Source organism: Mastomys coucha, unplaced genomic scaffold, assembly GCF_008632895.1.
Source record: "Mastomys coucha isolate ucsf_1 unplaced genomic scaffold, UCSF_Mcou_1 pScaffold3, whole genome shotgun sequence".
NCBI lineage: Eukaryota > Metazoa > Chordata > Mammalia > Rodentia > Muridae > Mastomys > Mastomys coucha.
In genome coordinates this window covers 11174875-11189810 of record NW_022196909.1, presented here as the reverse complement: position 1 = coordinate 11189810, position 14936 = coordinate 11174875, and the positions used below count along the sequence as shown (strand labels likewise).

The 14936-nt window shown below is 51.3% G+C and overlaps 1 protein-coding gene across 1 annotated transcript in view; it reads right to left on the bottom strand.

The window, feature by feature from the left end:
* The window catches only part of Slc29a3 (solute carrier family 29 member 3), a 35746-nt gene extending 24008 nt beyond the window's left edge, over positions 1–11738 (bottom strand). The window contains exons 1-2 of the mRNA XM_031347806.1: positions 11612–11738; positions 9130–9428 (exon numbers count right to left, since the gene is read on the bottom strand). Coding sequence (XP_031203666.1) covers positions 9130–9428; position 11612 — 300 coding nt within the window. The 5' untranslated portion in view covers positions 11613–11738. The remainder of the gene's footprint in view (positions 1–9129; positions 9429–11611) is intronic.
* Positions 11739–14936: the final 3198 nt, after the last annotated feature.

The window sequence follows — 14936 nt, the reverse complement described above, 5'->3', positions numbered from 1 at the left end:
GTCTGCACAGGACAGCTTCTGTAGACCCCAGGCGGGCCCCATGCATCTGAGGGACACGGGCCATGCCTGAGACAAGGCTGCTCAGGGCCCTGCCAGGTGCTTCCTCCGACACACACAGGGTTTCCATTGCGGCAACAAACTTCTCTGAAGATTCGTGTGGGGTCAGAGCTACAGGCTGTGACTGTATTCAGGTGCACAAACACATGTGCACACTCGTTCACATACACACACACAGACACACGCATACTCATATACAGACACATACACTCACATACACACACACAAGACACACTCACACAGACACATACACTCACACAGACACATACAAGACACTCACTCACACACAGACACATAGACACACAGACACACTCACATAAACACACATTTAGACACAGATATAGACAGACACACACACAGATACAGACAGACATACACACTCACACAGACACACTCATTCATACACAGGCACACAGAGACACACTCACACATAGACACCGACGAGAGACACACCCACACAGAGACACACACACACTCACAATCACACACCACTGACAGTCTAATGGAAACCCAGGCCCCCCACTGTCCCTGTAGAACTTTCTCAGCCAAAGATTGCCCTTAAGAAAAATACTGTGGGGCTGGAGAGATGGTTAAGAGCACTGACTGCTCTTCCAGAGGTCCTGAGTTCAATTCCCAGCAACCACATGGTGGCTCAAACTATCTGTAATGGGATCAGATGCACTCTTCTGGTGCGTCTGAAGACAGCAACAGTGTACTCATATACATAAAATAAATAAGTAAATAAATCTTTAAAAAGAAAAGTACTTTGAGTTTGTGCAAAGCCTCTAATCGGCTTTGCTCTCAGCTTACAACGATGAACCATATTAAAAAGACATGGGCTGGCGAGATGGCTCAGTGGGTAAGAGCACTGACTGCTCTTCCGAAGGTCCTGAGTTCAGATCCCAGCAACCACATGGTGGCTCACAACCACCCGTAATGAGATCTGACGATGCCCTCTTCTGCTGTGTCTGAAGACAGCTACAGTGTATTACACCCAAGCAAGTGGGACCGTCCTTAGTTCAATTCCCAGCAGCCACATGATGGCTCACAACCATCATTACAGCTACAGTGTACTCATACATATAAAAAAATAAATAAATAAATCTTTTTTTAAAAAAAAAAGACATTGACCACCATGGCCCAGGCTTCCTCCTATCGTGCTGGGGAGATTGTCTCTAGAGTCTAAAGATAGATGCAAAAAGAAATAACATCGAAGCTTGGCTTTTAATCCCAGCACTTGGAAGGCAGAGGCAGGTAGATCTCTGAGTTCGAGGCCAGTCTGGTCTACAGAGTGAGTTCCAGGACAGTCAGGGCTACACAGAGAAACCCTGTCTCAAAAAACAAAACAAAACAAAAAGAAGTAACATTGAAGACAGACAGAGAGAGAGGCCATACAGGTGGAGCAGGGATGGTGAGCAGGTGGGAGTGGATAAAATGGAGGGAGAGTGGCAGAGGGGCCAGAGATGCGACTGACAGCTTCACATGAATCGAAAGAGCTGGAACAGAAGGACAAGCATCACAGGTGTCACACACTGGGAACCACGCTGGCTGGACTGTGGCTAGTAACAGAGGGTAGACAGGAGAACTTAAAAAAAGACTCGGTTTTGGTTCTGGGTTTTGACAAAAGACTTACCGCAGCCATCCACACCGGCTAAGCAGTGGGTGGCTGACACAGAGTGGGGCAGCTGACCCTTATGCCTGATGGCCACCTACCCACACTCTATGGCCGATAGCTAGAGTCCCCAGCAGCCTACTGGCCACTGTTATCTCCTTTTGAGAGGTGGCCGGGCTCAGGCAGGTGCCTGAGTTCACTTTGGAGTGTGTGAAGGGTGAGGGGTAGCTAGGATTTGACTTTTTAAAAGTTTAGGACTATCCCTCTTCCATTTGGGAAGAAATCCATGTCAAGAAATCTGCCTGTCTCTGTCACTATTCCCAGTAGTGTCCCTATACCGGGAACAGTCTTCCTGCAGGTCTAGTCCCTCTGACAGCTGGCCACATCTGCACCTTGGGAGGCAAGTCTACAGGACAGGGCCAAGTACCCCATCCACCTAACACTGATGTGGCCTCAGCCCTATTCATCCGAGCAGCCACTGGCAGGCTCCTCACATACCCCACTCCCTCTGTGAGCAGAGGACATGTGGTCCTCACACCTTACAATGGCAGGAGGCATCTCACATTCTAGACCATAGCCCGTGACCATCTAAGAAGCAATAGGATGGGTCCAGGCCAGAGTTCCATCTTACCCTATTTTCTTTTTGCCACCTGCCTCTCTTACTGTGGTGGTAGGTATATGCTTGGCTCAGGGAGTGGCACTATTAGGAGGTGTGGCCTTGTTGGAGTAGGTGTGTCACTGTGGGGGTAGGATTTAAGACCCTCCTCCCAGCTGCCTGGAAGTCAGTGTTCTCCTGTTTGCCTTCTGAACAAGATGTAGTGCTCTCAGCTCTTTCCTCACCATGCCTGCCTGGATGCTGCCATGCTTCCCACCACCATGATGATCATGGACTGAACGTCAGAACCAGTTTGCCAGCCCTAATTAAATGTTTGCCTTTATAAGAGTTACCTTGGTCATGGTGTCTGTTCACAGGACTAAAACCTTAACTAAGACACTTACCAATGTACCATTTTTCTGGGGCCCTCTCCTCTGGCCTCCCTTTTTTACTCTTTAATTTTTTTTTAAGTATTTATATTGAGAGAGAGAGAGAGAGACAGAGACAGAGACAGAGACAGAAACAGAGAGAGACAGAGAGTCAGAGAGAGAGACAGAGACAGACAGACAGACAGACAGACAGGTCTCTCATCTCTGATGCCAAGAGCCAGGAGCTGCGGGCAGCAGGTAGGTTAAGGCCCTCTCGGGCTGACATGTAGCTTAGATACAACGCTAATACACTGAAGAATCAACTAAGCTCAATGCACTTACATTGGCCAAGCCTCCCCCAGCCCTAGCCTCCAGTTTCCAGCCCCGGCCCCAGCCCCCTTGCTATGTATGGGTCAGGACTCTCAGGCTCTGTACCCAGCCCCGGCCCCAGCCCCCTTGCTATATATGGGTCAGAACTCCCAGGCTCTGGGGTCATTCTTTGGACATCCAGGTAGGGTTGATCTAGTTCTCCAAGCAGGAAAAAGGTTTACCACTCACCGCTAGGTTTGCCAACTTGACTTACACTGGAAGGAGTTTTTTGAGGAGGTTCCCTGCGCTATGGTAACAGCCCATTTAATGATAATCGCTTTTGGCCCCACTAAGTGCCGTTTGACTTTGATCGTCCCTGGCTACAAAGCCGAGCATGTGTGTGCCCAAGTGAGTCAGAACTGGGTGGGTGGGTAGTTTGTAGCGACTCCTTGGTGACTCCACTGTGGTGGGACGGGGACAGTCAAGACACGGTGATTATGGCAGGGGCTTGAGCTTGGTCTAAATCTCAGTTCTGTCACTTGCTAGCAAATGACCTTGGGCTGGTGGCCTCAAACCTCAGTTTTCCCATCAGGAGATTGGGGACAAAACACTACTCCATCAGGGTATTCTACAGGTGATGGGTGAAGTCACCACGTGGGTGGGGACAAGCTTCATGGCGGGGACTCAGTAACAGTCAGCAGGTCTCCAACAAGCCCTCTGCCAACCCGTCCTCCAGTTCCTCTTTTTGAAATCAGTTCATCCTGGTTCCTTTTAACCCTGGAGTGGAATGCCCACCCTTAATTATACGGGCAGCTCCCGTGCGTACTGTCCTGAAGCTAGGCAGTTGCAGTAGGACCAGTAGGTTGTAAATACTGAACTGGGACTCCGCCACCTGCCGAAGCAGGTAAACTTGGCTTTCCCTAGGGAGAAGGCTCATTTAACAGCTATATCAACCCATCTGAAAGGTGGGCCGGCCACGGTGACCTCAGATCTGTTTCCCTCCCTTAGGTCAGGATAAACTCTCCTCCCAGACCACGTGATAACCCATGCCAGACATCCTTGTGACATATTACCATATGCCTAGGACCAACAAGTTGTTCCCCATGTACTTCCTGAGGGCTGACAGTGCAGAGTCATCTGGATCCTACATCCCTTGCTGTCTAGGAAGGCTGGGCCATGCTCACCCAAGCTTGGCTCACAGCCTGGGCTTCATGGGGGGACCTTGATGGAGAAGCATTGGGGCTTTGAGGGCACAGAGGTAAATCTATGACCTAGAGAGAGCCTGGAGGTTCTCAGGGAACACCCACGGAGCTGAGTTCTTGCTCTCCCGTCTGGGGCAGAGGGGACTGACTTTGCTGTTCTTGGCCTGGAAGAGCCCATCTAGGCTGCAGCAGGGGCTGACAGCAGCTGAGGAGTCCTCCCAGCAGGAAGGACCATCCACAACATCACACACACACAGAGTCACACACATATACACATACACAGTCAGACACACAGTTACACACAGACACACACACACACACATACACAGACACATTCAGACACCTACAGTCACATACATAGTCAGACACACACAGACACATACACACACACAGTCAGACACACACACAGAGATACACATACAGTCACAAACCCACATACATATACACACATATACACACATAGTCAGACACACACATACACACATATATTCACACACACACACACAGTCATACATATACACACACACAGACAAAGTCACACACAGAGATATACACACACAGATACACACACATATACATATACACAGATACACAATTATACACATTCACAGACACACTCAGACACGTACAGTCGCATATACACACACACAGTCAGACACACACAGCCAGACACACATACAGTCACACACCCACATACATACACACACACATACACACATAGTCAGACACACACATACACACATATTCACACACACACACACAGTCATACACACAGACACAGACACACACAGAGATACACACACACACACAGTCATACACACAGACACACACAGAGATACACACACACACACAGTCATACACACAGACACACACAGAGATACACACACACACAGTCATACACACAGACACACACAGAGATACACACATACACACAAATACACACATAGACACAGACACACAGTCACACACACATACACACACACAGACATACAGTCACACACACACACACACACAGCCTCAGACACAGTAGTAAGGATGCTAATAAAGGGCATGGACAGCCTAGGACCAGAGGTGGAACCCAAGGGCAGGGCTCAGGTCCCTGGGGCTTCAAAGTCAAGTGAGAAGGCAGCCTGGCCGCAGCCCACAGCAGCCTCCTACACAGCACTGTCAGGGTGCGTCCAGTCTGTGATCATCCACCCGCCCCCATTTCCCACTGCCATTCTCTCCAGCCCTGCCTTGCTGTGTGATCTTGGGCAGATTGCGTAACCTCTCAGAGCTTCTGGATTTCTGTCTCCAGGAGAGGTTACTCAGATCTTTCCGGGCTGTAAGAGAAAGTCTGTGTTACCCCGGATTGTCTGATGGGCCTAGGAGACCAGAACCCACAGAGCATCACTCCCTTACAACCCCACCACCACCACCACCTCGAGCTACCCTTTCACGGCAATTAGCCTACTGGTACTCTGAAGGTTTTGGTCCAGGGTGGAAGCCCCAAACTCCCCCAGCCCCACCCCATTGGCTTAATCTGAGGTTTTTATTCTCAAGAACAAAGAGAAGAGGGCAGGGGAAAGGTGATAAGCTTTCTAAACCATCTCCAGCCCTGCCTTAGGCAGAAGGAAATGAGCCCGGGATGGGAGGTGGTCCGAAGGTGATGCATGGGGGAAGGTTGTCAACATTTCTGGCTAGATTCCCCCATCCTACCACACGCTGGAGGATGGCTAAAGAGGAACAGGCTGTCTGCCCTCCTCTCTCCGTGGCCCTCAGGTGAGGGCCGCGGGGCAGAGCGGAGCCATCAGCAAGATGGGGAGAGAGCAGGGGGGAGATGGGTAGCAACAGGGGGCCACAGATGAGGAGGCAAAGAAAAACAGCCCCGAAAAAAAACAGCAGAAAGCCCCGCAGCACGCTTGCTTCCCCAGCCCGGCCCATGAATCGAGGGGTGACAGGTCTCTCATCTCTGATGCCAAGAGCCAGGAGCTGCGGGCAGCAGGTAGGTACTAGGCCTGCACCTGCCAGTGCTTGAGAGCGGCAATAAAGTATCCTAGCAGGACCTGGATGGCTAAGTGCTTGCAGCTGGGAAGGGCTGCAAGCACCCTGGCCCTTCTCTGGCAAACGGGCCTGATGATGGTCGGAGGAGGGTGGGACAGGTGTACATACAGCCTAGCCCTCGCCTGGGGAGACAGACAGATGGACAGACGGGGCAGAGAAGTTCTAGAGAGAGTGTCGTCAGTCCCGGGGGGCCTGCACAAAGCTGGATGGCTTGTGTCCTTAGTCCATAAAAGAATGGGGCCAGTCCCAAAGGATGCCCGGGGGTGGGGTGGGGAGGGGACTGCTTACACAATGCCTGGGATGGTGGCGCGGGGACTTATCCAGTGACACCGGGCAGTGGTGGTGCACGCCTTTAATCTCAGCACTTGGGATAGGCGGATTTCTGAGTTCAAGGCCAGCCTGGTCTACAGAGTGAGTTCCAGGACAGCCGGGGCTATATAGAGAAACCCTGGGATGCAGAATGGCCAGTATATACACGAGGAACACAGAGAGGGTGCAGGGTCCAAAGGCCGTGTTCATGGGGAGCTTCCTGAAGTTCACCATGCCCATCAGCCACCCATGTGAATAAGTAAGCCCTGATTCCAGGATCGGGGTGGAATAGGGCCTTTCTCCAACATGTCCTCAGGCTGCTCCTAGTCCCACAGTCCCACAAGAGGGCAGTGGTACTCTAAGTCACAGTGGTCTGTCCTCCCCACCCCGCCCCCGCCCCTGCCCCCGTCCCCCGGGACACTCTTCAGGTGCATTTATGCATTCCCTGGAGCCACCTATGAGCTCATAGACACACAGAAACAGCCCCTTCCCCATGCATCAGGACAATATGGGCAGGGTGAGGGATACACGGTGGTCATGTGAAACCTCAGAAACCCATGCCCCTGGATTTTAGCTAAATCGATCAGAATCCATGGGCTAGGTGTCACGGGTAGTTCTGGAAGTGAATGAATGATTCAGGCATGTGTGAGGTGGGGTCCCCGGAGTGACGCTCACACAGTATCCCTCATCCTGTAACTTCCCCCACCCCAAACTAAGCCACGTTCTGGAGAGCTGATCAAGGATTCAGAGGGGCTTCCAAAGAAAGAGAAGTGAGCCACCTCTGGGGCCACTGGAGGGTCGGCTGGGGTCTTGTAGCACATCCCTTCTCGTCTCTGGGGGACCCGTGGAGGAGGAAGGCGTAGCTTAGCAGTGTCAGCCTCCTGTGCTCACAAGCCAGCTCTTTCCCCATGAGTGTCAAAGGTGAAAAGGGCCAGGCCTCCCAGGGCCTCCCAGGGCCTCCCAGGGCCTCCCAGGGCCTCCCAGGGCCCAGTCCACCACAGAACCACTCTTGAGAGATCCTTTCACCAGGTACATCCAGGCTCCTCTGAACCCAACTCCCATACTAGGCCTTTACCCTGGCCCCTATGATGGTATGGTTTTCCTTAGGGCTGACAGACACACCATGGCCATGACCATCATGGACGGAAGGTTGCCATGGTGACCTATGGACGATGTGTATCCTCAGAGCAGGGGAAGAAAACAAAAGGACTCTGAAGTTGGTACCTCCTTCCCGGGGTGATTCCTGCTCCCCCTTCAAACCCACCTGCTCCAGACCACAGTGACCTGAGTGTGACCCCAGGGTTCTGCTCCCCTTGGGTTAATAGTTGGCATGGTCTGGGTGTTCCCCCAAACTTTCCTAGGCAGAAATACACTCCCCACAGGGATGGGTGAAGAGGATGGAGACTGAATCCAGCTATGATGTCTAGAGGGGGTTGTGGTTAGTCACGGGGTGGAGCCCCCGCCCCCGCCCCCACCCCAGCCCAGCCCCAGTTGAATCCTGGTGGCTTTATGAGAAGACAGAGGGGGACCCAACTCACATACACACCTCCTCATCTTCCCTCATCACAAGATGCCTTGTGACACCTGAGAGATGCCACTAACAAGAAAGCCATCACCAGACATAGCCTTTCAACCGACAGTCAAAATAATCTTCCGTTCTTTAGAACAATCATCCCCTACCTGGCCTATGGTACTTTGCTCCCAACCATGGTAAATTGACTAATATACTCTGTCTCCCTAGCTATCTGGCTTATGGTAAGCAAGGATATTATAAAAGTATGCTTAATGACTATATTTGACAGCTCTCTTTCTCTCTCTTCCTCTTTCTCTCTCTCTCTCTCTCTCTCTCTCTCTCTCTCTCTCTTTTTCTCTGTCTCTAGAAGTGTGTATGTGTGTTTGTGCAGGGTATGTTAACATGTGTGAAGTCTTGGTTTTAAATGCTAGGACACACAAATAGACTACATTTCCCAGTCTTCTCTGTTGCTGAGTCACATGATTGAATTTGGACCAGTAGGATGTAAACAAAAGGAAGGTACACCTTCTAGGAAGTGTTCCTACAAGCCCCAGGCATTCCCTCCTTTCTCTCTTCCTAAAGATAAAATGACTGGAGCTTCAGCAGCCCATCTTGGACGATGAGGTGACCCTGGACTCGAGAACTACATGTGCCAAAGCAACCCACCAGCTCGAAGTTGAACGTGACAGAAAAACAACCTCCCCCTTGTCTTAGCTACCGCTGCTTGGAAATTTCCATAAGTTCACAGCTTCCTTAATGCTGTGAGAGTCACATCTTCATATTGCTGGAGACGAGGATTCTGTGTTCTTACACGCACCACCTCACGGTGTAGAGAACCATCATGCCCGTCCTCCTCCTCCCACGGACAACAGCAGGCAATCTGAAGTACGGACTGGGTGTGCCCGTCATCTCGTTGGCCTCAGGAGCCCTGAGACAAGGCCTGGGTACTACACAATGCAGGGTCTGGGACCCAGTGGATCTCTCTACTGTGCGCACACAAGCTCTGCATCAACACGCAGACTCTTTGAGCATGTCGACGGCCTCCCTTGAGTACCCCTAAGGATGGCCTGGCTCTGGATTGCCTGCTTCCCGTCTCCCCTTGTGAGGGAGGCAGCCCTTACCAGGATGTCTGCGTCCTCAGGGTCCTTCCCAGACACTGGACTGGAACAGTTTCGGAGCTTAAATGCCCAGTACTCTTTGGCGGTGACAAAAAAGTTCCAGGGCAGTAGGCCCCCGATTCCCAGGCTGAAGAAGATGATGTAGGCACCATTGAAGCGGTCCTCTGGCCTCTGCAGGCCCGGGGTTGGGTAGTCTAGTAGTTTCCCCAGCAGGGCTTCCTGGTCAGCTTCGTGATGATTGCTCCGGGTACTGTAGACGGCATTGGAGCTGTGGTATACATTATCCTCAGAGGCAAAGGCCACTGTGAGGGCAGAGAGAGACACAGACAGGGCAGGTGAGTGGGTGAGCATCGAGACTAGGGACTGAGGTATCGTAGAAGACATCTCTCATCCATGCAGGGTCTACCCTGTCCCCAACATCTGGCTGGAGAGCTTCCTTCCAGTCTTGGGATCAGGGAGAAAGACAAAAATCAAGCTAGAAGAACAGGCTATGATAACTGTAGTGACTTCAGAGGTCATCCCAATGAGGCAAGGACAACACAGCCAACACATCAGGCAGTGTGAGCATCATGGCAGGTGTGGACTAAGGCCAGCAGTGCAGAAGAGCAAGCCTGGGCTAAATGTATTTACATAGAAATCGGAACCCTTGATTGGAACAAGCATACCTTGGAAGGTACACAGAGGTCTTCCAACAGTGACCGTTTTTGAGGGAGACTAAAACAGGGAGGGAGCACTGTTGGTAATTCTTCATATTTTTTTGTGCCTTTCGAACTTGAACAATGTGTGTTAGCTGTTAGGTCAAGTTAGGCCAGGAAGAGTGGCACATACATCTGCCACCCAGTAACACTCTGGAGGGAGAGGCAGGAAGATCAGGATTCGAGGCCAGCCCTGCTACACAGAGAGTTTAAGGGCTAACTAACCTGGACTAAGTGAGACCCTATCTCACTCAGTCTGCGGGACTTCAGAGTGCCATCGGCCATGACAGCCCGGTATTAGGTACTGAGGAATCCGAGGCTCAGAAAGTTCAAGCCACTTGCCTAGGTCATGGTGGCACGGAATGATACATATAGTCATACTGTCTGGATGACCCCACCACCCCAGATTCCCCAGTCTCATTCCCCCTCCCCCAAGGGGTAATCTGGGAATGTGACTCTATCTGATGGTTCCAAGTCCCTGTAGCCCCCCGCCCCCCAAGGCCTCCTGCAGCAAGAAGCTATGAGCAGCCAGGCAGTGGTGGCACACACCTTTAATCCCAGCACTTGGGAGGCAGAGGCAGGCAGATTTCTGAGTTCCAGGCCAGCCTGGTCTACAGAGTAAGTTCCAGGACAGCCAGGGCTATACAGAGAAACTCTGTCTCAAAAAAATCAAAAAGAAAAAGAAAAGGAAGCTATGAGCAGAGATGGCTGAAGGGGACTGCCCCTCATCAACACTGCTGAATGAATAGATCTCTGACTACTGCAGCTGTGTCCTGGTGCAGGCAGGCCGGAGGCTCTACAGTGTCCTGTCAGGCTGAGCAGGGCCTACTCACACAAAAACTAAAGATGACCCTCTAACTAGACAGGGCCCCCATGCAAACATTCTTAAAATTATTGTTTTTTCTTTTTAAAAAAAATATAAACAGAATCTGGAGAGATGTCTCATCAGTGAAGAGCCCGCTTGCTGTTCTTTCAAAGGAGTTCAGATCCCAGCACCCTAGTCAGGTAGCTCAACTACTTTTAACTCTTGCTCTTGGGGATTCTATACCCTCCTGTAGCTTTTGTGGGCACCCGAAAGAAGTGGACATACCCACACAAAGGCATACACATATACGCTTATTATTTTTTTTTTTAATGTGAAAGATAATCATGAACCATCAGAGACTGGCAAGGAGACATTCCGTTTCTAGAAGTTCAGACTAGGAGAGTGGGTGCAGGGCTCAGTGGCTCAGCGTGGGTCACCATACCCACACAGGGTCGAAGTCCTTTCTCAGCTACTGTGTCTATTCATCAAGGACCATTCAGCCTTGACCAAGCATCTGAAGTTGCCAGGGATCCTCTCTAACCAGGTCACAGGCCTTATTACTCTTTATAAAAGGTAGCTGTGGCTTTGGATGAATAGAGAAAGACAAAGAAAGGAGGGGAAGCCGAGAGACTCCCCGGCCCAGGCTGCCCCTGCCCCTGCCTCTGCCTGGGGTCCTGGGGTAAAGGCCAGTCAGAGCTGGAAAGAGTGGGCGTCGGGACTGAAAACATGCCTGACCAGCCCGTGAGCCTCGATGGCTCCTGAGGACACAGCCTGGGGACCTAGAGCGAGCCTAAACAGTAGGCTAAGACAAGTCCTCTCTGCAGAGGCATCTGTGGCATCCAATCCGGACCCGCAAAGCCTTCTGGATCCTTCGGGCTGAGCTGTCCCCACACTCAGGACCAGAGAGAGTGTGGCGGGGAGGCCAGGTTCAGCCTCGGGAAGGGGAGACCCAGCCAAGCATGGGGGCCTCAGCACCCGCACTTACTGTCGGCTGCCGCTGCTACCTCCACCAGGTCCCAGGAGCTGTGCCACTGCGACCAGAGCTCAGCCAGGCCGGGCTCCGCCCTTGCCCTCTCAGCCCCGCCCTCCCCCTCTCAGCTCGCCCCGCCCTCCCCCGCTCAGCGCTTCCGGGTTGGCTGACTCCTCCCACTGGCCCCGCCCCCCACGCGCGCCTCTGCCTGGCGTAGGACCGTAACTGCAGGCGTCCAATGGCAAAGCGCGAAAAGTGAGGCTTTGGGACAGGTCCTGCCTGACTCCCTGTGGGTATCCACTACCCGAGATCTGGGAGAATCTCTCCGCTCCCCCCACTCCGTCTCGTTCCCTGGTGTGCCCCTCCCCTCCCTGATCCCCCTCAATACTTCCAGAGCAGGATGCACCCGTAAGGATGAACTTGGCCTCCCAAGTCTAGGTGGAGAGACTCAGACGGAGCTTGAAGCTATTCGGTGGCAGTGAGCGACGCCCACTCTCTCACTCACAGCAGGTGTGTGTGTGTGGAGGGGCAATCTAGATGCCAAACCTGCAGAAGAGAAACTTTGGGGAGACTCCGAGATCAAAGTTCAGGAGAGAGCTGAAGATGGCTCCCGTGCTCCGAAGGGCAGGACAGAGCAGAGTAGGGGTTAAGAAGCAGACCTGCTTGTTTTTGTTTTCTTTTTGAGAAAAAAAAAAAGTGGGGAACCTAAGGAAACACCCAAGAGTGGGATCCCCTTCTACCTAAGCCCTTATCACTGTGGGTGACTGCCTCCATTGACCTGCAGGGGGAGTGGGCGTGGAGATGCTCACCTACCACTCTGGAGGATTTGGGGTTCAGGCTTACCTCAGCTACCTAGTAAGCTTGAGGTCAGCAGAGGCTACTTGAGACCCTGGCGGCGCTGGGGGTGGGGGATGCATGCCTGTGCTCTCCTTACAGAACACCAGGGGAGAGGGAGTAGGGACACGAGGGGAATAGAAAGGGGCAGAGCAGGAATTGGCTGATGTCCTGGACAAGGCCAGAGAAAGCTCGGGCACAAGCAAGGTGGTGTGGGTCAGTCCCAGAGACCAGCTGGGGACTTAGTGGGGCCAAAGCTTAGTAGGCTTCTTTTTATAAGTGTGGAAGGGAGAAAAAAAAAATTAGAATTTTCTCTACCCATCATGGTTCTTAGTTGGCGAAGGATCCCTAACATCATGCACAGAAGAAAAATAACAAGCTTTTAATAATGTGTAACACAGACACACATACACACACACTTCCCACTCACACACACACATACATACACATGCATACTCACATACCCACATACACACGTGGCTGAGGCTCAGAGAAATGAGTATATCTCAAAACATGGCCTAAATACCAGCATCAACTGCAAGGGGAACACATGGGGACTAGAATGCAGCTCTGTAGGAGAGCAGAAGCTAGCATGCTCCAGACCCTGGGCACATTCCCTACAGGGCACAGAGTGGGCAAAGGTTACCTCCGGATCAGAAAAAGCACAGCAAACAAAAAGCTAGTCTGAGCAGGTTCTCCTTGTCTGTGTCCTTTGGCCGGGTGCAGCTGAGGAGTACCTATGATGGTAACCACTGAAGCATAAGGATTGTCAGACCAGGGAAAGATTTTGTAACAACCTTCTAGCAACTTCGTTCCTACACACATGAGGGAAAGGAAGAGGAGAGGGAGATGAGAGCCAGGTGTCCTAGTTGGGGCTATCATTGATGTCATGAAGCATGAGACGCCATGAGCAGAGCAACTTGGAGAAGCAACAGTGCATTTGGTGTATGCTTCCAGCATCACAGTTTATTACCAAAGGAAGTCAGAACTGGAACTCAAATAGTCAAGAACCCGGAGGCAAGAGCTGATGCAGAGGTCATGAAGGGATGCTGCTTATTGGCTTGCTCCTCATGGCTTGCTTGCTCAACCTGCTCTTATAGAACCAAGGACCACCAGTCCAGGGATGGCACCACCTATCATGGGCTGGGTCCTCCCCATCGATCATTAAGAAAGTGCCTTAGGGCTGTTGTGTCACATCCACATAAATGTAGCCAGCAGAGATGGGAACGGAGGAAAAAGGGATGCAGTCTCGGTTTGCTTTCTATTGTTGTGATGAGCATCGTGGACCAAAAGCAACATGGGAAGGAACGGATTTAGTGGGCTTAAACGTTCCAGTCACACAGTCCATACGAAGGAAAGTCAGGGCAGAAACTCAGGAGTGAGGAGGGACTCCTGGAGGCAGGAGCTGAAACAGAAGCCATGGAGTAAAGCTGCCTTCTGGCTTGCTCAGCTTGCTTTTAATACAAGCCAGGACCACCTACAAGGCCTGGCTATAAACGTATCTTTCATTGGCCTAATGCAATTGTCATCTCAGAGGCTTACTGCCTCCATCTGCTAACCTAGGCCTAGTCCTGGAAGCGTCTAGCCTCCGTACAATCTTATCTAGGCCTAGAACGTTTTCAGCCTCTGAGACTTACTGCTGAATTTCTTTCTTTTTTTTTCTTTCTTTCTTTGTTTTTTTTTTGTTGTTGTTGTTGTTTTGTTTTGTTTTTTTTCGAGATAGGGTTTCTCTGTGTAGCCTTGGCTGTCCTGAAACTCAGTCTGTAGACCAAACTGGCCTTGAACTCAGAAATCCACCTGCCTCTGCCTCCCAAGTGCTGGGATTAAAGGCATGCACCACCACTGCCCAGCCGCTGAATTTCTTTCAAGCTCATTCTTTCCTAGTTTTTTTTTTGTTTTTTTGATTTTTTTTTTTTTTTTCTTTTCTGAGTTCTGGCTGGCTGGTTCAACTCAGCTGTTCTGGCTGAAACTCTTCTTCACACTGACTGATCCAGTCTGGTTTTTCTAGGCGTCTCCTGAATTGCTCTGCTTGACCTCATGCTAACTTCAGCAATCTGTTCTGGTCCCCGGGGTCCCTCTCATCCTCTGGCTCCTTCTCTCCTCACCTGTGTCTAGCTTGTTCTCCCTCTGCAACCTGTCTCTGTAAAACTGTCCCAGTAAAGACTCTCTCCTCTTCCTCTCTGCACTGCTCTTTCTTAAGTAAGCCCCTCTTTCACTCTCTGTTCTCCTGAGGGTTGGGCATATTCTATTCTGTCCAATCTTTCTCTGATTCATCACTTTGTCTGCCACTCAATTAGACATCACTTTCAAACACGGGGTGCTTCCCTCTACAAACTAACTTTCCCTCATTGTTTTGGATTAAAGGTGTGTGCTAAGGGCATGACTGCATTCCCGCCAGAGGGATTAAAGGTGTGTACTAAGGCTGAGTCACACCAGCTGGGCGGTGGTGGCACACGCCTTTAATCCCAGCACTTGGGAGGCAGAAGCAGGCAGATTTCTGAGTTCG